The sequence below is a fragment of the Microcaecilia unicolor genome, chromosome 5 (genome assembly GCF_901765095.1).
Source record: "Microcaecilia unicolor chromosome 5, aMicUni1.1, whole genome shotgun sequence".
NCBI lineage: Eukaryota > Metazoa > Chordata > Amphibia > Gymnophiona > Siphonopidae > Microcaecilia > Microcaecilia unicolor.
This window is the reverse complement of record NC_044035.1, coordinates 183,087,046-183,110,227: the sequence shown is the minus strand read 5'-3', so window position 1 is coordinate 183,110,227 and position 23,182 is coordinate 183,087,046. Positions and strand designations below refer to the sequence as shown.

Sequence of the window (23,182 nt, the reverse complement as noted above, 5' to 3'; positions counted from 1 at the left end):
GGCAATACAGCGTACAGCCTATTGACCAAAACCTTAGTCAAGATTTTCATATCGGGTGTCTAACCAATAAATGTAAGGCCTTAATCGCCTGAAAGACTTTTTGAGCTGTAATGGCCCCTTCTAAACTTGCCAGGTGTTCCTGTGTCAGCTTCGGTAGGGTAGTGTGCGTATGATAATTCTTTGTCAACATACTAAATACTCTGATCTCTAGTACGTAAGGTTTGATAACATTTTAAATTGTGCCCATATTAAGGAAGACTTTGTGATACTATTATCATCCTCTCCTTCAAGCTTCAAAATATTTCTATCAGAGTGCAGCTTGCGAAGTTTACTAGCCAGTAATCTACCTACTTTATTATTGTGTTCATAATAAGAAAGCTTAAGGTGGATGTTGGTGAACTCCATCATTATGTAAACTATTAAAATATAATCTCACAGCCTGAATTTCTCTTAATGTCTGAGTAGAGCCCATAAACGTATAGCTGGTTTCCAATTGATTGGCCTGTGCAGTCTTTTGAAATTAAAACACAGAGTGCGTCCTGCCTCTCTGATGCAACTTCCTGTGGGCAGGATACAAACTGGAAAGGCTCAACCAGCCAGAGAGGCAGGTTTCAGTGCTCTCTGCTGTGTGTGGAGGACTGGTGGCAGGGAGTAGCTGGAGCAACACTGGACCCAGGAAGGGGGGAGAGCTGGTGTGATATTAGATCTGGGTAGGGGGAGAGCTGGTTGGATGTTGAACCCTAGAGGGTGGTAGAAACTCAGGTGGTTCCTGCCCCTAGCATTGGGCAGCCCTGGGCATTTTGGCAGGCTCGCTCAATACTAACTACGCCGCTGCTGCAACTGTCCCATCTCCAGAAATCCCCCCTCCCCCGCAACTGCTTCACTCACTTCAAAAATACACTCGTCACACAAGTAAAACAGACAAATCGGACGCACACTCAGGCATTTTATAAAATACAGATGTGAGCTTGTGTGCAAACACATACGTAGAGGGTGGAGAATTCAGCTTTTCCCATCCCCCCCCCCCTAAAATACAAACATGTCTGTAAATCAATGGTTGGCTTCTTAGTTTTACAGTAATTTGTTGTATTGTCTTTAGGGGGGGAACCTTTTCTTTAACAACAAGAAAAGATGAAGGCCCTGTTGGCTGCTGTCTCAGTAGCCTAAAAGCCTTCGCACATTTCTTCGTTGACCTGTTCTTTCCCCCAGCCATCTCATTGTGAAAGATGTAATGGTAACCTCAGTTCTCTTTTGCTTGGGGGCTTCTGCAGAGACACAAATCTGCTCCTGTGACTTCTCCAATATGTTGCTATATAAGTCTTGCTCCTGATTCTTCTGCATGTTTACATCATGACTAGCATCTGTTAGATGGTTCCATGTAATTAGGGTCAGACTGAGCCAGCCTTGGTTCTATGCCTGAGCATGCCATCTTTACCGATCTGAACCCAAATCCACAGCATCACAGCCTGAGTAATAGAGGTTCTTCCACTTAGTTTACAGAGATCTTTTAAGGTAGAATCGAGCCTGGAGCTCAGCTAAAACAAAATATTTCATGTCTCCATACTTGGGAAGTGTTAAATTGCACCCACAAGTCTGTGCACGTTTAAGGGAAAGTTTGGACAGAAAAGCAGAATGATTGTATTGTCATTCAGCTATATGGTCACTTTTTGTGACTACAGAACAGTGACTTCCATTGTGTAGCTGGATTTAAACACATTTAACAGTCACTTGGGTTTCGTAAGAACATATAAATCATCCAGACGGTGAATGGAATTTGATAAGGAAGGAAGTGAAAATCATAGTTTTGTACACACTTTCTTGTATTTTTCCAACTTTGACTGTGTTAAAAATGACCTCACCTTTGTCAGATTAATAGGATAGGTGCCTGGCCAATGCTCCATCTCCTCCTTCTCTTCAAGTTTTGTACGCGATACTTGCATTTTTGTGAAAGTTAGGCTACTGGACGGACAGACTGAATCAGCTGCTGAACATTGTTTTGCTATGTTCAGTGGTTTTTCAGTTAATTTAAAAGTTTTTAGTTTTGATTCCAGATTTCTTACTTTTTATGACATATAGCTTCCACCTGGGCATTGACTCCAGGTAATGCCTTGTTTGAGCTGTTGGAGTGCTGTTTGACATTCGAGAAAGTTACATGGAAATACTTTTAAAACAAATAGGAAATATTTTTTCACTCAACAAATAGTTAAGCTCTGGAACTCTTTGCTGGAGGATGTGGTAGCAGCAGTAAGCATATCTGAGTCTAAAAAAGGTTTGGACAAATCCCTGGAGGAAAAGTCCATACTTTGCTATTGAGACAGACATGGGAAGCAACTGCTTGCCCTGGGATTTGTAGTATGGAGTGTTGCCATGATGTGGGTTTCTACCAGGTATTTGTGATGTGGCTTGGCCACTGTTTGGAAAACAGGATACTGTGCTAGATGGACCATTGGTCTGACCCAGTATGGCTACTCTTTTCTATTCTTATGGTCCATCCAGTGTCTGCCCAACAGTCACATTCATTATCTGCATCGCTACAGAATTGGGATGGTGCAGATAAATTTTTTAGAAGGAAGGAAAATTCAATTCTGTGGAATTTTAAGGAGCTTGCCTGGGCTAGTAGGAGAGAATAGCATAAAGGCAGACTCTCAAGCGTCCTCATAATATACTGTTTCCATTACATAGCTTCCCACTATTCCAGAACCTGTGGGATAGTTATCCATCAACCAGCAGGTGGAGAGAGAGAACTGAAAACTAAGCTGAGACATATCTCTTGGCATCCAGTCCAGCCTCTGGTTTGGAGTGCTTTGCTCCTGGTCTAGTTGGTCAACTGGTCCCCAGTTGAGCTTTGTGGGTGGTGTGAGTCTGCAGAGTCGTATCTGGAGGTCTTCAGATTCCTGTGTCTGGTGCCCCACAAACTTACTTCTTCCCTCCCTTCACCTCTCCCCTGTTTCCTATGGAGCTCTCCTTGTCCAGCACAACTTTATTTCTGAAGAGCATGGGATAGAGAAGAGCGTGGGATAGAGTATTAGTCCTGAGCCTTTCTTACCTGTGGTAACACTTGGGAAGACTGTGAGCTTGTGGGGGAGCAACCGGCAGTGGTAAGTCAGAACCACTTGGAGGGCTGTAAATTCTACTTGGTGCAGGGGAGGGATCCTGACTCACTGTTTGGGACACATTGTGCTGCGCTTGTGCCAGTGGGGGGTGAATGGTGACTCCTGCGGACTTGTACTGCAAAAGTTATGATTGCACTTAAGTGGCCCTAAGGTCCGAGCTAAGCTGTCCCTAATGAAGGAATAATGCCAATGTGGAAATATATATTATAAATATAAAAATAAGTAATATGGCAAGCAAGATACAAAAATATATTGAGCACAAAATACATTAAGGATTGCACCAGATATATATAAAATTCATGCTGGGATTCTGCACAAAAAAATTCCTAGTATCCACCTTTTTTACATCCTCCTTCACTGCATCCATACACCATCCATATTTTTTCCAGCCCTCTCCCTGCACCCTCCATATTTTTTTTTCAGCCACCCCTGCACTCGCGCATGAGGTAGCAGCTGCATTGGGTGTTCCTATTTGAAGCAGGAAATAACTTCACTCTTTTTTTTTTTTTTCTTTCTGCTGCTGCTCTGGGCCAGTGCCACTGCTTTTTCCAATTGGCCGCTGAGACTTCCTATGGCAGTCTCACAAGATTACCACTTGAAGTCTCGGCAGCCATTTTGAAGAAGCGGTGGCAGCGGGAAGGCAAGAATGGGGCTCTTTTTTGCCCCCGAAGAGGCCACTGGACTACTAGGGCATACTGAGGTAGGCCCGGGGAGGGTCCACTGAGGCCGACCAGCCTTTACCGTGGGCTGGGAATGGCAGTGGTTGGCAGGGTGTGGCCAGCCAGCTATCTAATTAGCCAATTCCCTTCAGAGCGCAGATTCTGTGCTAAAATATTGAATTCTGTGCAGCTGGGGAATTCTGCGCAAATTCTGCACTCCACAGTTGTGCAGAATTCTGGAAGGAGTAATGTATATATGATTGCACAACTACAATACTATCCTGAGAAGAAATTACCAACTTAGCAGCTATAATTGGCTAAAGAACATGTGTCTGAGTATTAACTACAAGATCAGAAACTGGCTAACCCCTGAACCACAAAGGAAATCTTCTCCTGTCACCCTGGAGGTCTGCAGCTTCAGCTTCCAAATGGGGTAATGAAATGGTTCCTCTTCAGGGCTCAAGCTGATCCCAGTGAGCCCTCTGACAGTATCGGGTATAGTCCGATGTGTCCTTGCCCTGCGTAGCAGCTAGATACACAGTCTGTTGGAAGCTGTGAATCAGCTCTTGAATCCTGCCTTGTGCTGAACTTAGCATGGAAAGATACAGTTCACAGGTGTTTGTCAATTCAGTCTCTCTCCTCAGAGAGATGCATATACCGTAAGTTGTTCTTCTCTTCCCCTTTGCTCTCTTTTTCTTAGTCCAACTTTCTCCACATCCAGGATTTGCACTGCTCTCCATTCTCCAGGTGACGATCCGGGACCAATCAAGAACTGTATACCTCTGTCCAGCAGGTTACCTATGGTCACCACAATGGGGGACTTTTGGGCTTCCAGCAAGACCACCTTATCGGTAGTAGTCTCGCCACTGAGGTAAACAACAAGCATTACCTTATTTATGTCTTGCAGTGCAAAACTCTCCTCCACAGTTTCGCACAAGATCAGCTGGAGGCTCTGTCTCTGTGAATCTCTTTCCTTCACAGCTTCCCATGAGATAAACTTAAAATTAGTGCTGTGGTTCCCAAACCTGGTCCTTGAGTCACCCCAGCCAGTCATGTCTACTGAATATCCACAATGAATATTCATGAGAGAGATGTGCATGCAGTGGAGGCAGTGCATGCAAAGCTCTCTCATGAATATTCATTGTGGATATCCTGAAAACCTGACTGGCTGAGGTGTCTCCAGGACCAGGTTTGGGAACCACTGGGTTAGTGCAAGTAAACAGCATGTGCTTGGATGAAGTCAGCTAGCAAAACTCTGCCAGGAAGCATGCAGAATCCCCATGTTGGTGATTCATGGCCTAACCAGGCCTCAGACCTACCAAAGGTGAGGTAGCAGGTGATACCCCTACAACCCACAGTCAGTCGATGGCAGTGGAGGCAGCCTCCCTCATGAGTTGGGCAGAGAAATATCTTCTCTGATTGACTGTTGGCAGCTCACATCTGGGTTCTTCAATGTGGCACTCCTTGGAACGGTTCCAAGAACTATCCAGCCAGAGGTTTCAGCTGGTAGTGGACCGATGGAGTTCTCTGCTTTTGGACTTTATGGCAAAGAAAAAGAATGCCAACATGCCCAAGTTCTTCAGCTGTTGGAAAGAACCTGGCTTGATGGGGATTGACGCCCTACTGAAGCCCTGGCTAGAGACACATCCACAGTATGTCTTTCCTCCTTGACCCATGGTAGGCTGTGTGTTGAAAAAGATCACATTGCACCAGGGTCAAATAATTCTTGTAGCTGCGGAGGCCATGGTACGTGGACCTGATTCGACTGCTGGATGGGGGTCCTCTCTGTCTTCCGCAGGTACACGGCCTACTGAAGCAGTGCTTATGGAGGATCCTTGCCCTTTCTCTTGCGGCTGGGTCATTGAAAGGACTCTGAGATGAAAAGTTTATTCTGATTCGGTCATTGCTACCTTGCTTCAGGCTTGGAAACGCTCTATATCTGTGGCCTATGTGACTGTGTGGAAGGATGTTCAAGGGCTGGTGTTCTGAGTGCAGACTATTTTCCTTTTCTGCTCAAAGCATGCACATCTCCAAGCAGGTCTTCAGAAAAGATTGACATATTGGATTCTGTAAATGTTCAGGTTGCGGTTTTGGCCTGTTTCAGGAGCTGATTACAGAAGTTGTCTCTTGTGGTTCCCCTGGATCTCATTCAATTCTTGCATGGAGTGGGTCGCTTGTGGCCTCTCTTACACATGCTGTGTCCAGAGTGGAACCTTAATTTTATTCCTTCGGGCTCTTCAGAAGCCTCCATTGAGCTCCTTTGGAGTCACTCCGGAATGCCTCCTTGAAAGATCTTACACTAAAGACAATGTTCTTTGTTGGCTCTTGTATTGGCACATAGGGTTTCAGAACTTCAGGCTGTCTTATCAGGATCCCTTTCTTTGCTTTACGGAGGCGGGGGTCTACTGCGCCCGGTTCCTTTCTTCCAAAAGTGGTATCAGCATTTAATCTCAAACAATCTGTGGGACTTCCATCCTTTCACAGAGAAGACGACGAGGCTCAATTGCTTCTCAATGTGCATAACTTCCTCATTAAGTATCTAGAAATCACAATTTAGTTTTGCAAATTGTACAGACTGTGCTTCTTGGTAAACAAACTTGGCCTCATGGCTTCTAAGCTTACAATTGCTAGATGACTGAAGGAGACTATTGCATCAGCTTATTTTCTTGTGGGGAAGCAGGCTCCTCAGGCCTTGCAGGCTCATTCTACAAGGAGTACAGCGACATCGTGGGCGGAGACTACCTTACTGTCTGTGGTGGATATTTGTAAAGCAGTGACATGGTCGATGCTGCATACATTTGCTGAGCACTACAGGGTGGATGTAGCGGTGCACTTGGAAGCCAGTTTTGGGGTTCAGTCTGCAAGGTTCCCACCCACTCTAGGGATTGCTTTTGAACATCTCTCAGGTTCTGGAATAGTGGGAAGCTATGTAATGGAAGGATAAATTAGGTCATATCTGATTAATTTTCTTTTCTTTAGTCCTTCCCACTATTCCAGAGGCCTGTCAGATGTTTATGAGAAGCCTTGGTGCGAGGTAATGGGTCAAATAACTGTCACTTTGCATGGTGCTTCCTGCATATCTCTTGTTCTCTACAAGTTGTCCAGAGGTGAGAGGTCCATATGTTTGCTCATCTGGTTAGGTTAGTGAGTTGTTTTTAAAGTTATATTCTGATTTTCTACTTATTCCTTGTGTACGTAAATACTTAGGAGCTGGACTGGATGCCAAGAGATGTCTCGGTGCAGTTTTCAGTTCTCTGTCTCCACCTGGTGGTTGATAGACACAACAATCTTACAAGTTCTGGAATAGTGGAAAGGGGTAAGACCTTATTTTTTCTGTTTTTCTTCTCTGTCCATTCTCCTACTTACCCCTAGCCCTAGCTTTGCTGGATCCTCCCACCAAGGATAGGTACCGTGCTGCTTTTTGATGAGTTTGAGGCGTGTGGTGTGCATACTTCTATAGTAGTCCCTGTAATCTCACAATATATTTTTTATTTATTTCAGATTCTTAGAATTTCACAATTCTTTTTATGGTCTTATATATTGCATTTTATGCTATTTCATAATGTTCTTATGCTTTTGTAATCCACCTGAACTAATAGTGGGCTAGTATGGAATATAACTGCATAGTAATTGTAACATTTCTATAGTCATATTTTTAAGGCTTTCCTAAGCTATAAATAAAATGATGTATGCATTGTCAGAATCTTAGGGCAGGATTCATTTATTTGTTTGGATTTAGCTCATATATTTTCAGTAAGATCTCAAGGTAAGTTACAATCATGTACAGTAGGTATTTCCTGGTTCCCAGAGGGCTCACAGTCTAATTTTGTCCCCAAGGTAGTGGGTAAGTGACTTGCCCAAGATCACAAGGAACAGCAGCAGGATTATAGATTTGTTCAGTAGAGTCTTGAGCCTAAGCTGATGAGGAGGCAGCAGAGACAATCTGCAAGTACCTGGTGATCTTAAATGATGTGAAGAGGTGTAATACTGAGAAGGAGTAGTCTAATGGTTAGAGCACTGGACTGACCACCAGGGAATCACAGTTCAAATCCCACTGCTGCTTCTTCTGTGATTTGGAGACAGGAGAATACGTGGAGGGGCATAATCGAACGCGAACGCCTATCTCCATGGGCGTCTATGTCCGAAAACGAGTACGTGAAGAGGCGGGACAGACCGTATTTTCGAAAAAATGGATGGTTTTCAGCAGGGCGTTTGTTTTTTTTAGTGATAATGGAAACTAAAAATGCTCAGCTCAAAAAGTCCTAATCCAAGCCATTTGGTCGTGGGAGGGGCCACGATTCGTAGTACACTCGCCCCCCTGACATGCCAGGACACCAACTGGGCACCCTAGAGGTCAGTGCGGTGGACTTCAGAAACAGCTCCCACATGCATAGCTCCCTTACCACGGGTGCTGAGCACCCAACTCCCCCTCCCCCAAAACCCACTACCCACAAATGTACAACACTACCATAGCTCTTAGGGGTGAAGGGGGCACCTACATGTGGGTACAGTGGGTTTTGGAAGCCTCCCATTTACCAGCACAAGTGTTACAGGTGGGGGGGGATGGGCCTGGGTCCACCTGGCTGAAGTGCACTGCGGTACCCACTAAAAGTGCTCCAGGGACCTGCATACACGCAGGCCTCTAGGACTTGTTGCTGCTATATAACATTGGCACACCAGTTGACACCTGAAGACTAATCTCTCCGAAAACGTCCTTTATTGGACTAAGCACGCTTACTCACAGTTAACTGCAGATCAGAGGTTGTGCCCCACTGGCAACGAGTCTCCCTGGTACTGAGATGAGCAGTAGGTCCGAGCTGGCAGAATGGTGTACAATGTCCTCTTTCAGCCACATTCAAGGTAAGAACTAAATTCTGTAACGTGGCTAACACGTGAAAGGGATCTAAAACTGGCTTACAAAAATGGCCACTACCTCATGGACTACCGGAAACAAAACAGGGCACATTCTGACCCAGTAAGCAGGGGGAAAAGCACCATGGGAGTAGAGCCTACCAACTACCAACATCGTGAGCATTTGCCACAAGCTAGTGGAATCACGGAGCCCAATACCCTACACCAGCACAATGCATTGCTGATGTGACTCTGCAGTGTGCATAACAGAAAAGGTGTCACACTCACCCGAGAGCCACATCAGAACCAGGGAAAGGCTGTCACAGGATAGAACACATTCTGCTGTCATGGAGGTGGGTACGGCATTTTAGGCTGGCATACAGGCTGGAAAAAAAAGTTTTTAAAGTGGGTTTTTTTTGGTGAGAGGGGGTTAGTGACCACTGGGGGAGTCCGGGGAGATCATCCCCGATTCCCTCCAGTGGTCAGCTGGTCAGTTGGGGCACTTTTTTGGGACCTGTTCGTGGAAAAAAAAGGGTCCAAAAAAAGTGACCCAAAATCGCGGTAAAAACGCCTTTTTTATTTCCCGATTATCAGCTAAAGACACCCATCTCTCCTCGGCTGATAACCACGCCCCAGTTCCGCCTTCACGCCTACAACATGCCCCCGTCAACTTTACCCGTTTCCGTGACGGATTGCAGTTGGAAATGCACAAAATCGGCTTTCGATTATACCGATTTGGGCGCCCACGGGAGAAAGATGCCCATCTCCCGATTTGGGTCGCAATATAGGCTTTTTTCGATTATAAGCAGGTTAGTGTACCTGAATGTAACTCACCTTCAGCTACTCTGAAAAAAAGTGTGAGGTAAATCCAAATATCAAAAATGATAAATTTTGATACATAAACTGGTGCCCAATCTATCATGATGAAATTTAAAATGAACCTGTGCTGACATGGGCAGCCAGAGCAGTTGTTTTGAGTAATAGGAAGCACTATCTGGCCTGAATTCTCTGAAAATCAACCTTGCTGTTGCTTTAAAGATAACCCCAAGAATATCCATAGTGGATCAGACCAATGATCCATTTAGCCCAGTATCCTGCTTCCACCAGTGCCCAATCCACTGTTCTGCAGTAATTTAGATGGGAAATAATCCATAGTTACCTCTAAACTGAGTCGGAGTCCACCAACTGCATTGTTGTCAGTTGGGGGGGGGGGTGCACCAATATTGTGTTATCACTATTGAAAATATGGTAATGAAACAGCGCCCCCTATTGTTAGGGCTGTAGGTGGAGGACTCCTGCTCAGCTTAGAGGGAACAGTGGGGGGATTGATGATTGCTATCACTAGTTTTCATTGGATCATTTTAAAAATATTTCTGAATTGATGCATCATTCAAAGAATCACAAATATTTATTAATTAAAAGATCAACCTTGGTGATGGTCAGTCTAGAATCAATGTGGGCTGCTTTGATTAAATTATAGAACTTGACTTTGGAACCCAACCCTCTGGTAGATTTCCCCCCCCCCCCCCCCTTGTGTGCAAACCCACAATAATTTAGTTTTTTCTGAGTTGATTCAATTTATGTAAATATATCCGGTGATTTGTATCTGATGAAAGCATTGGCCTGTACACCTAATTCTGGTTGTCCTGCTGAAGAGTATAGAACATTCTGTATAAGAGAATAAGGGAAATTCCAGTCCTTAATGGCTTCTTCCAAAGCACTTTATTACAAGAAGAGTGGGAGTAAGCATTGCGTCTGTGTGAGTGCTGGAGCAAGGTGAGAGGGAACTGAAACTGGTGGGATTAAATGGGGCAGAGACATTGGGTGGGGGGAGAAGTGAGGAATGATGGGATGGAGAGAAATTGGGTGGAGTAAGTTGGGAGAATGGTGGATGTTTGGGTTGGGAGAGAATGGATGCAGAAAGTGTTGAAAGCATGAATGGAGGGAGGAAATATGTGTTGAGCTAGAATTTGAGGCCTGGTTTGAAGATAGGAGCTTTGGGATTTTGTAATTTAGCAACATGTGGAGCTTGATGGGAACTCTATCACTAGGGAATTTTGTACTGCCACATAATGCGGAGTAGATAGAGTATTGTCCTCACTGGCAGTTTATGTAAACTCTGCAGGATTTTGACTGAGTGGGAAAGTAGAAGGCAGCTGTGGGCTTAGAAGGAAGGGGAGGTTGTATCGGTGCCATCAATTTGTACAGGCCAGAAGGAAGCAGCAACAGCCTTTGCATCAGTTTGGGTAGAGAAGAGAGAGAAGAAGAGTGATAGTGACCATCTTATTTGGGAAGGGAGAGGAAAGGGGTGGAAGGGATGAATGAATGAAAATAATGGGGCCAATTATGGAAGGACCTTATGAGACTGGGCGGCTAAATGGCAGATGACATTTAATGTGAACAAGTGCAAGGTGATGCATGTGGGGAAAAAAGAACCTGAATTATAGCTACGTCATGCAAGGTTCCATGTTAGGAGTTACGGACCAAGAAAGGGATCTGGGGGTCGTCGTTGATAATACACTGAAACCTTCTGCTCAGTGTGCTGCTGCGGCTAGGAAAGCAAATAGAATGTTGGGTATTATTAGGAAAGGTATGGAGAACAGGTTTGAGGATGTTATCATGCCGTTGTATCGCTCCATGGTGCGACCGCATCTTGAGTATTGTGTTCAATTTTGGTCGCCGCATCTCAAGAAAGATATAGTAGAACTGGAAAAGGTGCAGCGAAGGGCGACAAAAATAATAGCGGGGATGGGATGACTTCCCTATGAAGAAAGACTAAGGAGGCTAGGGCTTTTCAGCTTGGAGAAGAGACGGCTGAGGGGAGACATGATAGAGGTATATAAAATAATGAGTGGAGTGGAACAGGTGGATTTCCAAAATTACTAGGACTAGGGGGCATGCGATGAAACTACAGTGCAGTAAATTTTAAAACACATAGAAAAATTTTCTTCACCCAACGCGTAATTAAACTCTGGAATTCGTTGCCAGAGAACGTAGTGAAGGTGGTTAGCTTGGCAGAGTTTAAAAAGGGGTTGGACGGTTTCCTGAAGGACAAGTCCATAGACTGCTACTAAATGAACTTGGGAAAAATCCACAATTTGGGGAATAACATGTATAAAATGTTTGTACGTTTGGGTAGCTTGCCAGGTGTCCTTGACCTGGATTGGCTGCTGTTGAGGACAGGATGCTGGGCTCGATGGACCTTTTGGTCTTTTCCCAGTATGGTATTACTTATGTACTAACTTTTCAAATGAAGGGGGAGTATGAGTAATGGGGCCAACTTTTCAGGGGAAGATGTGTGAGAAAGGGAGAAGTGGTGGAGTTATCCTGACTGGGGTAGAGCAAGAGAGAGCAGCCTTTTGGGTGAAACAGGAAAGAGGGCAAGAGAGATGAACACAGCCTTAGTGGGGGATGGAAAGAAGGTTGTTATTAAAAAAAAATGCTGAATCTTAAGGCAATGAACAACTGTACTATTATGACTTAAGTGGTTGTACAGTGTTTTGCTGTGGTAACTGCTCTCCACATATTTAGCATATTCGCTGTTGAAAAGCTGCTGATTCCAGTATGTGAATATGCACTGATAATATATATATATATTTTTTTTTTTGGGGGGGGGGGGGTGAATTTTTCCAGATGCAGTGCCACTGATAGGGTTTACAGATGGCTAGGAGGAAAACTGGGACTGGCCCCACCTGACCCTGCTGATATGAGCTATGAGGTCGCCTTATGGTGATGACATAACTCACCCATTTTTGTACTTGTGTTCTTGCATCAGCAGCCTTCCACTTTCCATCCATGCTTTTATTTCCTTTGAAGGGTGAATCAGCTCTTGACACAAATCATCATAAAAGAAGAAAATAAGGGACTTTAATAGAAATGAGTCTGTGTGTCTCGTCGATGCCACCAGCAGATAAAATGGATTTATGAATGTTGCCTAGGCCATATATTAAATTATGTAAAAAATAACAAACCTAAATGCAGTTTACTGCAGTAATGTTAGGATTGTATAAAAAGCCAGTGGACCTCCTCCTCTTTGAAGAAGAGAAATTTGTCCCCCTAGACACTGGCTGTTCTGATATAGTGCCATGTCCTAAGGAACTAGATTTCTGCTTAAGCTGCCTTACTGTTAATTCACTATCAGTGTGTTGCTTATAAATCAAACTTTAAAACACATCCTACTGGAAATACATAATTTAGAACGTTTTTGGCTGCTTAGTTTGTCAGAAGCAGGCATTTTCTTCGGCGAATGCTGAAATTAGTGGGCACAGCACCCCTGGCCCTGTGCTCTGGACCTGCATTTACGCTTTGGCATGTGTATTTCTCATTTGGTGTGTTGCGTTCACTTTCCTTTCAGAAATTATGCTTTTCCCTCCCCATCCTGTGGCTGATCCTTTGGGAGGGAAGGGCCCCTTTCTGCTTTTCAACAGCAGCTTCCTGCTGCAAGGAGCCGGTATCCATTTCACTGCTCCCTCCCATCCTTCCCAGAAGGGGCGAGGAGCTCAAAGCATAGGCTTTTTTTTTTACCCTGTCAATGTCTACAGATTTCATCTCCTTCAGTCTCGGTGCTAAAAAGTTGCTGACTCATTTCATAGAGTATTTTTTTTTTTGGGGGGGGGGGGGGTTGTGAATGGGGAAATCCAGTTGTTAAGTAGCTCTGGAATTAGTGGGGGATGTCAGGCTGGGGGCTGCCTTACAATAAGAGGAGCCTTCTTTTCTGAAGGGACTTTCCACCTGACTTTTAAGCCTCGGCTTCTGCTTTTTGCAATGCCTGGAAATGTTTGGACCCTGATAAATGGAGTTGCAACTTGCAATGTGTCGAAGTCGATACCTCTTCCCTTCCCAGCCTGCCTTCCGAAAAGGTCAGGGAAGTGTTCATTGTTCTTTTCTCTTTTGACTCATCCTCTGGGAGCAGCAGGAACTGCCTGATGTCAGAGGCTTTTTTGGCAGGGGAAGGCGTGGGAGGAGACTCCCGGGCCCTGCTTCGGTTTCTCCTAAGGCTCCAGCTGGAGCAGACTGTCACGGTGCAGGACTGCCATCAGGGAGCAGTACAGCGGGATCAGTCAGGGGAGGGTGGGCACTGTGCCCGTTCCCCAGGACCTCTACTTCAACATGAACGATAGGCTGAAAGGTAGGCTTTCCCTGCTCGATTGTTGTCATCTGGCCAGAAGTTAGCAGTGGTGGGAGAGTAAGGCGGCAAACAGCAGAACTCCTTGAAGCAGGTTACAGCTGTGGGGCTGATGGGGAAGGATGTTTGTGGCTGCCTGTATATTGGGAACTGCTTCAGACCCTCCCACCCTTGGTGGTTCATAATCTAGGGATTCTTGGCTGTAAGCTGATGCTGGGTCAGTTTTTCCAGATGGATGTAGGTGACTGTCTTACAAGGAGAGGAGAAAAGAGCTGGATTGTCTGCCCTAGTCTGGTAATATTTAAGTAGGGAATGGGAGATCAATGGTGATCATTTTACTCCTGACCCTTTTGGATTTGTGGGTGTGTATGTGTGTGTGTTTCCCCACCCTCTTTCACACCAGTAAAGATGAACAGTTCTAAGCAGGCACTCAAATCACAGCAGGGCTTCTTCTATGTATGGTTCTTGTCGCTGTTCTGTTTGTCATATCCACTCTATGGAGAATGTCCATCCACTATGCTGGATTTAATTCTATTTTGTAGAATAAAGTAATGGGGCTTGCACACCTTTAGACAAGCAGAGCTCAGATCATGAGCCCTGGGACCTCACAAGAATACCTATGGTGGGAAGTGTAATTAACGTTTTGTTCTCGGTCTGCTGTTCTTCTCTTCATGTATCCTTTTTGATTGCTGCCATTGGGGGTTCCCTTCCTCCTCTTTATCCTGCAGGAGAATTTTAGCTATGATCTTCAGCGATGTGTGAGCCCCTGGTCCTTGTAGGGTCCAGAGGAGATGAGGCAGCCTTGTAGGGTGAAGGTTACCCTTGAATTTATTTTTATTTATTTATTGCAATTGTATCCCACATTCCCCCACCTATTTGCAGGCTCAATGTGGCTTACATAGATTTGATAACATTGTCATATCAGGGTGTCAGATACAGTTAGTAGTGTGTAGTGATCAGGAAGGGAGGATAGAAGGAGAGAATGATTGGGTAGTTATAGAAGGTGGGCGTTTATAATTGAGTGGGTTGGTGAGGTGATTTAGTGAGGTTATAGGTTCTCGTAGGTCTTGTTGAAGAAGAATGTTTTAAGAGATTTTCGAAAGATAGTTGTTTCGTTAATTGCTTTCAAGTCTGTAGGTGAATGATGTATAGGCAAAAGATTACAGATGGGCAAAAACTTCTGTGCAGCAGAATTGGGAGAGAAATGACATACTAGACTTCCAACAGTGAAAGAACTATAAATAACTTTAATGACCTGTAGTGGCTCCACCTCTGGGCAAAAACCTCCTAGCCACACAGCCTGCATCTCTCCAGACCGCTCTGGAGTTCAGCATTTTTATTTGGAGACTGTAACTTGCTATATCATTTTAAGTCTTTGTGTTTGTCCTAATTTTTGGACATCTGGTGTCTGTGTATTGTGGTTAATAGAAGCACCTTTTAATGCTGGTTATTTCACTATGTAGCACTGTGGCTTGCAGCAGAACCTTCAATTTGACACCCCTTTTCAGTTCTTTTCCTGGTTTGCTTACAGCTTCATGCTCATTTAATACATTTTGTAAAACCCTGTTTCTCTACTGGGTAGGAATGTTTGTTTTGAGGAGTGATGACCCCCCCCCCCCTTTTTATCTCACATTGAAAGAATAAGAAACCCGTTAGAATCATGCATCTAGCCGGTGTCCCATCTAGAAGATTCTAGTCTCTCTGACTTCTGCCTTTAGACTGGCACCAGGCTGCTCCATGACCCTTAAAGGAAGGGTAGAGCAGAAATCTTCCCTATTTTCCCAGCTTGGGGAGGCCATCCATGGCTGTGGTCCCAGGATGAAGACAGCAGCAGAATGAGGTGGCACTTGCAGAAGTGCAGGGTAGCCACCATATAATCATATTGTCTGCAATAGCTTGAATTATTTTTGCCTTGGACTGCCATTGGATGTTTGTATTTTGCACCAAGCTCATATAATCAGAGGTGTATGCTGCATACAGCTAGAAATCCCAAGTTTAGTGGTTGTGTGTGGGGGTGCATGTCATTTGTGGTTTTTTTTTTTTCTGGTGACTTGTGCAGAGATGGCCAGGCGTGGGTCTGTGTGTACAGGGCTTCCTACATATCGGCATTCACTGAAGGTCAGGGGAATGAAGTGCAATATATTGGATCTTATGCTGTAGATTGTACAATGACATTTAAGGCAAAGGGGGGTGGGCTATGAGGAGAAGCAGGGAGAGGGGCAGATGGTTTACCCAGAACAGAAGTGCAGTGCAGTCACAAGGAAAGGAGGAGGTGAGTTTGAAACAAAGCTGAATATTGTACGTGGGGCATGTTGTCAAGCAAAGTGTCTTACATGGGGTCACAGGGTGTTTGTCTAAGCAGTGAACGGAAGTTTATGTTGCAAAGCTGACACAGCTGCATGGGAACCAGCATTACATAATCCAGCTAGAGTTTTAAAAGTCTGAACTTTTCCAACCTGCCCCGTAATGACATTGACCCCTCCCTCCCGCTGCTGACAGGATGAGCAGTGTTTACTTGGGCATGGAAAAGCAGAGCCAGTGACTCTTGGCTTTCAGTATCTGAACTTCCTCTATCATTAATCTGCTTTGACCAGGGCATTCTGGGACTTGTAGTATTTTATTGCTGAAATGCACAGTTTAGTGGAATGCATTCTTCCCAATCAGGTTTAAGGGTGGCCATCAGTGTAAGACAGAAATCTGTCTTATGACTGAGTGTGAAGTAGCTGTTTGCAATATATCATAAATTTATTTTTATTTTTATTTCAGTTTTATTGGTGATTCTGTAATGCACATGTCATTTTCAAACAAAAAAGATTCTAGTTAAATGATACTTTCCAGTAAAGATGGGCACCAGCACTGTGACTTGGAGCCTAGAGTTGCCACTATAAAACCAAAATTAAATTAGAAATGAGATAAATTAATGATGTATTGCAGTTGCTTTAAGGCAGGAAGGTGTGCTGTTAAGTACAGTAGAGAATGGGACGGGGACAGAGCTTGTGGGGATGAGGCAGGGACAGATCTCGCGGGAATGGGGTGGGGATGGGGGACAAACTTTGTCCCCGTGTCATTTTCTACTTTGAAGCCCGTTAATGAACTGGACTGTTATTTATTATTTGAGTTATGCAGACAATGATATATTGATTTTTTTGGAAAAACAAGCAAACATGCTGGCCACAATTGGAAAAATTTGCATGGGGGATCCTGTACATCCTGCTACCAGCACATCTTCTAAGAAGACTTCTTCTATTGTAGGAAGAACTGTGTGGAAGACAGGAGAGCTAGACTGAATCTTGAGATTGTTGATGACTTCTTATTCATCCACAGATTATAAAAATAACAGTGCTTCATAGGGCATATTTCTCCCCTCTAGGGCATACAGAACGGGTTGTATTTTGTACCTGTGTACATTTTAACAGGGTGGATTAGGACTCCTTGGGGTAGTAGAAATCAGCTATTGTTGGGGTTGGAAGGGTAGAGGGTGGTGGTGAGGAGGGTTATTATAACTGCTCTCTGTTACTACTGTTTTCTATTTGTAATTTATACACAACAGTTGCATAGCATATTGTTCCTTTTTATACTTTAACAAAAAGATTTAAATATAAATCATAATTGTTTGAGGCTTCTTCAGATGAGGATAGAGGCCATGGGGACGGAGACGGGGCCTGCAGGGACGGGGCGAGGATGGGGACAGACTTTGTTCCCGTGTCATTCTCTAAAGTATAGTATGATGCCGATTATCTGAACACCGCTTAACCAGATGTCCAATTATCCGGACCGGCACTCAACAGAGTACTTTACGTGGGTGGGCCAGAGGGAACAATAGCAGCGCATACCGATTAACCGGATGTCCAGTTATCTGGACCGGCACTCAACAGAGTACTGTACATATGGGTGGGCCAGAGTGGGAACAATAGAAGCGCATCTCCTCCTTGTCTCCATTTCCCCAGCACACAATATACAGTGTTCTATGGTGTGCTTATATATATATGCCCAATCATCTGGATTTATGATTATCTGGACCACTTCCCTGCCGAGGATAGTCCAGATAATCTGAATCGTACTGGTCTGTATATGCTGAGTGAAAGGGGGAGTGTGTATGTGGGGGTGGGGGGGGGGGGGCGGAGCTGTAGGATAGTGACTTCATTACCCATTCAGTGTATCGTCGTTGTCATCCTGTTTGGTTATCATAGGCTGTTGCTTATCTGAGACATTTTAAAGACTTTTCATGCTGGATAGGTGCATTGATTGACTCTAGTGGCCCAGAAATGTTCACCAAAATTGTTTGCTTTGTGCAGAAAATTAGAATGCCTACCTCACTGTGCATGCAGCCAGGATCCCAGTAGCTTTTTATTGTGTACATGCAGCCATCTCCAGACTGGATGACTGGATAACGCACTTAATTATAGCATTGGACCTAGCATGAGGTTTTCAGTGGAATTTCCTAGAAGCCATGTTGAGAGCGGTGTTGCAAGTTACTTAGCATACTGGGCTAGTTTGGTTCCTTGTAACCATGTCACCAAAGACTGAGTTCATGGGCATGCACCGGATGTTCTATTCTATCCGCAATGCTTTCAACGCTGTCCCACATAGGAGGCTCAAAAGTAAACTGACCAAGCTGGGGTTGGGCCCTAAAGTGGCAAACTGTATTAGAAACAATTGAAAACACTTTCTTTAAGAAGTTTTTGGGTATGTAGGATGACGATTTAATTTATCGATCTTATTTTATTGTAGCTCCTAGAAATGTCTAGTAAAATTCTTTTGTGATCTGCGTCAGACCCTTGTGGAGAATGTGTTTTATATTATATGTATTGCATGATACACAAGAGAAGAGTGGTGGTAAATAAAGTTCACTGTGAAGAATAAAAGCGGATTACTGGAATATCTCAGGGATCTGTCCTGGGGCTGATTCCTTGTAATGACTTTGAACAAATAATGTGGAGGGGTTAGAAGGAAAAGCTTGCTTCTTTTTCTGATGAGAGTGGACACCACTGAGGGGTTAGACAAAACGAGATGGTCTGAGGGAGCTTGAGGAATAGTTGAGTTCTTTGCAATTGAATTCAGAACTGTTTTGCACAAAATCCTATACATTTGAAGTAAATAAATTCAGAGAGAGCACAACACAGTAGGAGGTGAGATACCAATGTGCACTAACCAGGAGACGAAGGGAAGAAAAGTGGGAATGAAGACCATGGGTTCCAGAGAGTGGAGCATACATTGTGTGCGCCAGTCTCTGGAACCCATGGTCTTCGTTCCCACTTTTGTTCTCTTTGTGAGCTACTCCGTGGGATCTTTTAAGTTCTCCACACACGTGGATTCTCTTTGCACTAACCAGGAGACACCTTGGCATGTTTTGTCTTACCTTGAAGTCATTATTATCATCATTGCACCCCATAGTTCTTATGGATGCTTAGAGCCAGTGGTGGAGACCATCCTTGCTCATGATCTTTTGTGTGTTAAGCCACATGTACTGCACTTTGGATGTCTAGTCTACTGCCAGATACTATCCAGCCATCATCTATTCAGTCTTCCTATTTTCTGTACTCCTTTGTCTTTTCTAAGCATCCAAATGTCTTCCATCCTTCAGACGTGTCCAGACATTTCCAATTTCTCCATTACTTTCCTGTTCAGATCCTCTTGGATCTCTCTATTGTTCACCATATCATTCCAACTTATTCTTATTTATCTGTCCTCTTAAAGTCCAAGAGTCATGCATGTAGCTGTGGAGATATCACACACTTGTCCAGGGTTCACAATTTGTTTGTGCTAAATGATCTTTATCTTCCATGGTGTGGTCAGTCTTGCTATTCCGATCCTACTTTATGTATTTCTTGCTACTGTTATCTTTTGGTTATCATTTTTCCTGTGTATATGAATTTGTCTACCTATTCCAACACCTTGCCTTCTGTGAATTGTTTCGCCCCATTGTTATTACCCGTCATTACAACTTTCAACTTATCCCTGTGAAATTGAGATCGGTCAGTTTGCTCTTGCAGGTGCTCATTCCCTTCTTCCAACAGATCTATATCCTCTACAAATCTCAGATGTGCTTTTCCTGTATCTCTACACCTTTGTGCTCTTGCACTTCCGTTTTTTCTGTGACCATCTCTAGAATGGCTATGAATAACAGGGGGAACATTGTATCTCATTGTCTACTGCCTGTTGTTGCTCTTATCAATTTCATTTTTTTTAAAGGGGGGGGGGGGGGGGGGACCTGATATTTCCTACAAATTTATTGCTGTCCTAATCCGTTTCTCCTGTGGTCCCATACTTGCCAGTCCTTCATTGCATACCAAATCAAACGCCACCTTGAAGTCCATGAAGCAGTAGTAGATTTTTTTTTTTACTTGTTTAGCATCAATATGATACAGAACAGGTAAACTTTCCATGCTGATCTCTTTAAAACACCGCGGCTTATGTTTATCAGTTCCCGACATGTTAGAACATCATAGCATTGTTACACGATCCATAGCTTTCTTTGAGCCCAACAGCGTTGTGCGTTTATAGTTCAGGGGTCCATCAGGTGTGGCATGGTAGAATAGCCCTGTTTCATCAGCATTGTAAATGTCATCTGCACAAAATTTACAAAGTAATCGTGGCAGTTTTGTGGCTTTCACATTGTTCAGTGCTTATAGCATCAGCACTGTCTTCTCACCACATGCCCTCTTAAACTTTATCCCGAATCTGCATTTCCATTGTGACAGCCAGCCATCTCTAGCTAACTCCTCTGACTTGCTTTTTAACATTTGGTCCACTCACACGAACAGCTCTTCCTGTTATAATTGGTAACTAATGATTCAGGACCTCTTCTACATTGGGATCCTTACCATCATGCTTCAGTTTTTCGGAAACATCCTGTTAAGCGAGTTAAGTCTACTCGTTTATTGATTTCTCTTGTTGTACAGCACATGCTATTGTGGATTTTGGCAATCCTGTAATCTCTGCCAGTTGGCACTAACTGGTGTTTGGCGGTTGTTTTTCCAATTTTTCTAGCAAGGCTTTTTTGTCTGCGAGTTTTAGATCTTTCCTTGGAATTTTTTCAGTGCACACCACAGATGGAATACGTTACACCTCGTAGCAGCACGTGTATGCAAATGCAGCAGCCCATATAAACTTGAGGATGTAACGATGATGTATGTACGTTACTTCTCCAAATAAATGGTGCATTGTTTATTATTTGTTTATTTGTGACACTTCTATCCCACATTATACCAAACAAACGAGTTCAGTGTGGCTTACAATAAACAGTAAATGATACATAACAGAGATTTATTCACAGTAAAGATTAATCTAATTGTAAGAGCCCAGTTGTATAATACAGTATTTTAGGTTTACTAGGTTATCTGTGGATTTTCAACATTTTAAATATACTATGAGTGAGAAATAGTACAAGAGAGAGTAAGAAGGTTAATGATAAGTGACCAATTCAGAGAGAATAGTTATTAAAGATATTTAACATTCAGAATCTACTGTGAAGGAGAACTTTTATACGTGAAACGAGAAGATTGTCCCAAATAAGTGAAACCATTGCACCTTTACAACTGTGCTTTGTTTCTGTTCTCTGGGTTTTGGCTGAAATATGCAGCTGCCCCGATTTAAGCGATGTCCTAATTAACTGGAATCCACTGTACCTCGGCTGTGCCCAGAACAAGGGGAGGGCTTTCCTGACCAGTGAGGTAATGGTGAGAAGAGAAGCTTTTTGGAGTAAAGCTTATTGATATAAAACAGTCCTGTTTGAATTCTTTGCCTTTGGCTCCTGTGTCCCCAGTTGTCATAGTGAAGGGTAAGGGACTTTTGGCTCTGATACCCTGGCCATTGTGCCAAGTTCTGGAGAAGATTATGGACTTTGGCTAGTCATAAGGGTAAAGAAGTGGTGAGAAGTGACATGGTTGCTGAGGCTTCTGCACTTGCTTGGCGGTGAATATTGGAGTGGGGAACCAGCCCATGGCTACTTTTAAGTAGATGGGAGTAGTTGGAGAAACAGGGGATTCTGGTCCTTAGAAAGAGGAGTCAGAGGACATCCCTAGGATCTACAAAGATACACATTCTAAGAAGCTCAAATACAGAGGAGTCTCTCAGAAAGGAGAGCTCTGCAGGACAGAATGAGTGACTGAAGTGTTTGCTTGTTACATTTGCATTCAGCCTCTGCCTGTATCTTTGTGAAGATTGTCCCTTTTGCTTATATTTTTGTTTTAAATAATTTTGGTCCAGATCCCAAATTCTGGCCAGGTCTGGATTGTGTGTCCGAGGAAGGAGTAAATTGTTATGCCAGTGCCCCCACCCCCCCCCAGTGATTGCTGGTCCCAACTTGGACTCACCAACAAAATTATATTTTATGTAAGTGCCCCACCTAAGGCTGATCCAGGCAGGAAGGGGTACATTATAATTGTTCTTTCATTTTGAAAATGTATTGGTGAGAAACTCTATTTCAAAGCATTTTCAGTTGTATATTATAATAATAACATAAGAATAGCCATACTGGGTCAGACCAATGGTCCGTCTAGCCTGATATATTCTTCTTCCAACCGTGGCCAATTCAGGTCACAAGTACCTGGCAGAAACCCAATTAGTAGCAACATTCAGTGTACTAATCCTGGGAGAAGCCGTGGCTTCCCCCATGTCCAACCGAATAACTGACTATGGACTTTTCCTCCAGGAACTTGTTCAGATGTTTTTTTAAACCTAGATACGTTCACCGCTGATGCCACATCCTCTGACAGAGCGTAACTATTCTTTGAGTGAAAAAATATTTCCTCCTATTTGTTTTAAAATATTACCATGTAATTCATTGTGTCCCTTGGTGTTTGTACTTTTTGAAAGAGTGAAAAATCAATTCACTTTTACCTGTTTTATACCACCCAGGATTTTGTAGACCTTGATCATATGCCCCCTCGGCCATCTCTCTTTTTCCAAACTGAAGAGCCCTAATTTCTTTAGCCTTTCCTCGTAAGAGAGGATTTTCATCTTTTATCATTTTGGTTGCTCTTTTTTTGAACTTTTTTCTAATTCCGCTATATTATTTTTGAGATGGCGACCAGAATTGAACGCAGTATTCAAGGTGAGGTCTCACCATGAAGTAATACAGAGGCATTATAATATTTTTAGTCTTATTTTGCATCCCTTTCCTAATAATTCTTAGCATTCTGTTTGTTTGGTTTTTTTGGCTGCCGCCACCACCACACTCTGGGCAGAAGATTTCAGCGTATTGTCTACAATGACACCTAGATCTTTTTCTTGAGTGCTGACTCCTAAGGTGGACCCTAGCATTGGGTAACTATGATTCGGATTATTCTTCCCATGTGTATTACTTTGGATTTGTCCACATTAAATTCTCATCTGCCATTTGGATGCCCAGTCTTCCAGTTTTCTAAGGTCTTCCTGCAGTTTTTCACAATCCACATCTGTTTTGACAACTGAATAGTTTTGTGTCATCTGCA

The 23,182-nt window shown here is 43.6% G+C and overlaps 1 protein-coding gene across 1 annotated transcript in view; it reads left to right on the top strand.

Moving 5' to 3' along the window:
* Positions 1-13,633: 13,633 nt before the first annotated feature.
* RIPOR1 (RHO family interacting cell polarization regulator 1) overlaps positions 13,634-23,182 on the top strand; it is a 203,455-nt gene continuing 193,906 nt past the window's right edge. The window contains 1 exon segment of the mRNA XM_030203645.1: positions 13,634-13,751. Coding sequence (XP_030059505.1) covers positions 13,733-13,751 — 19 coding nt within the window. The 5' untranslated portion in view covers positions 13,634-13,732.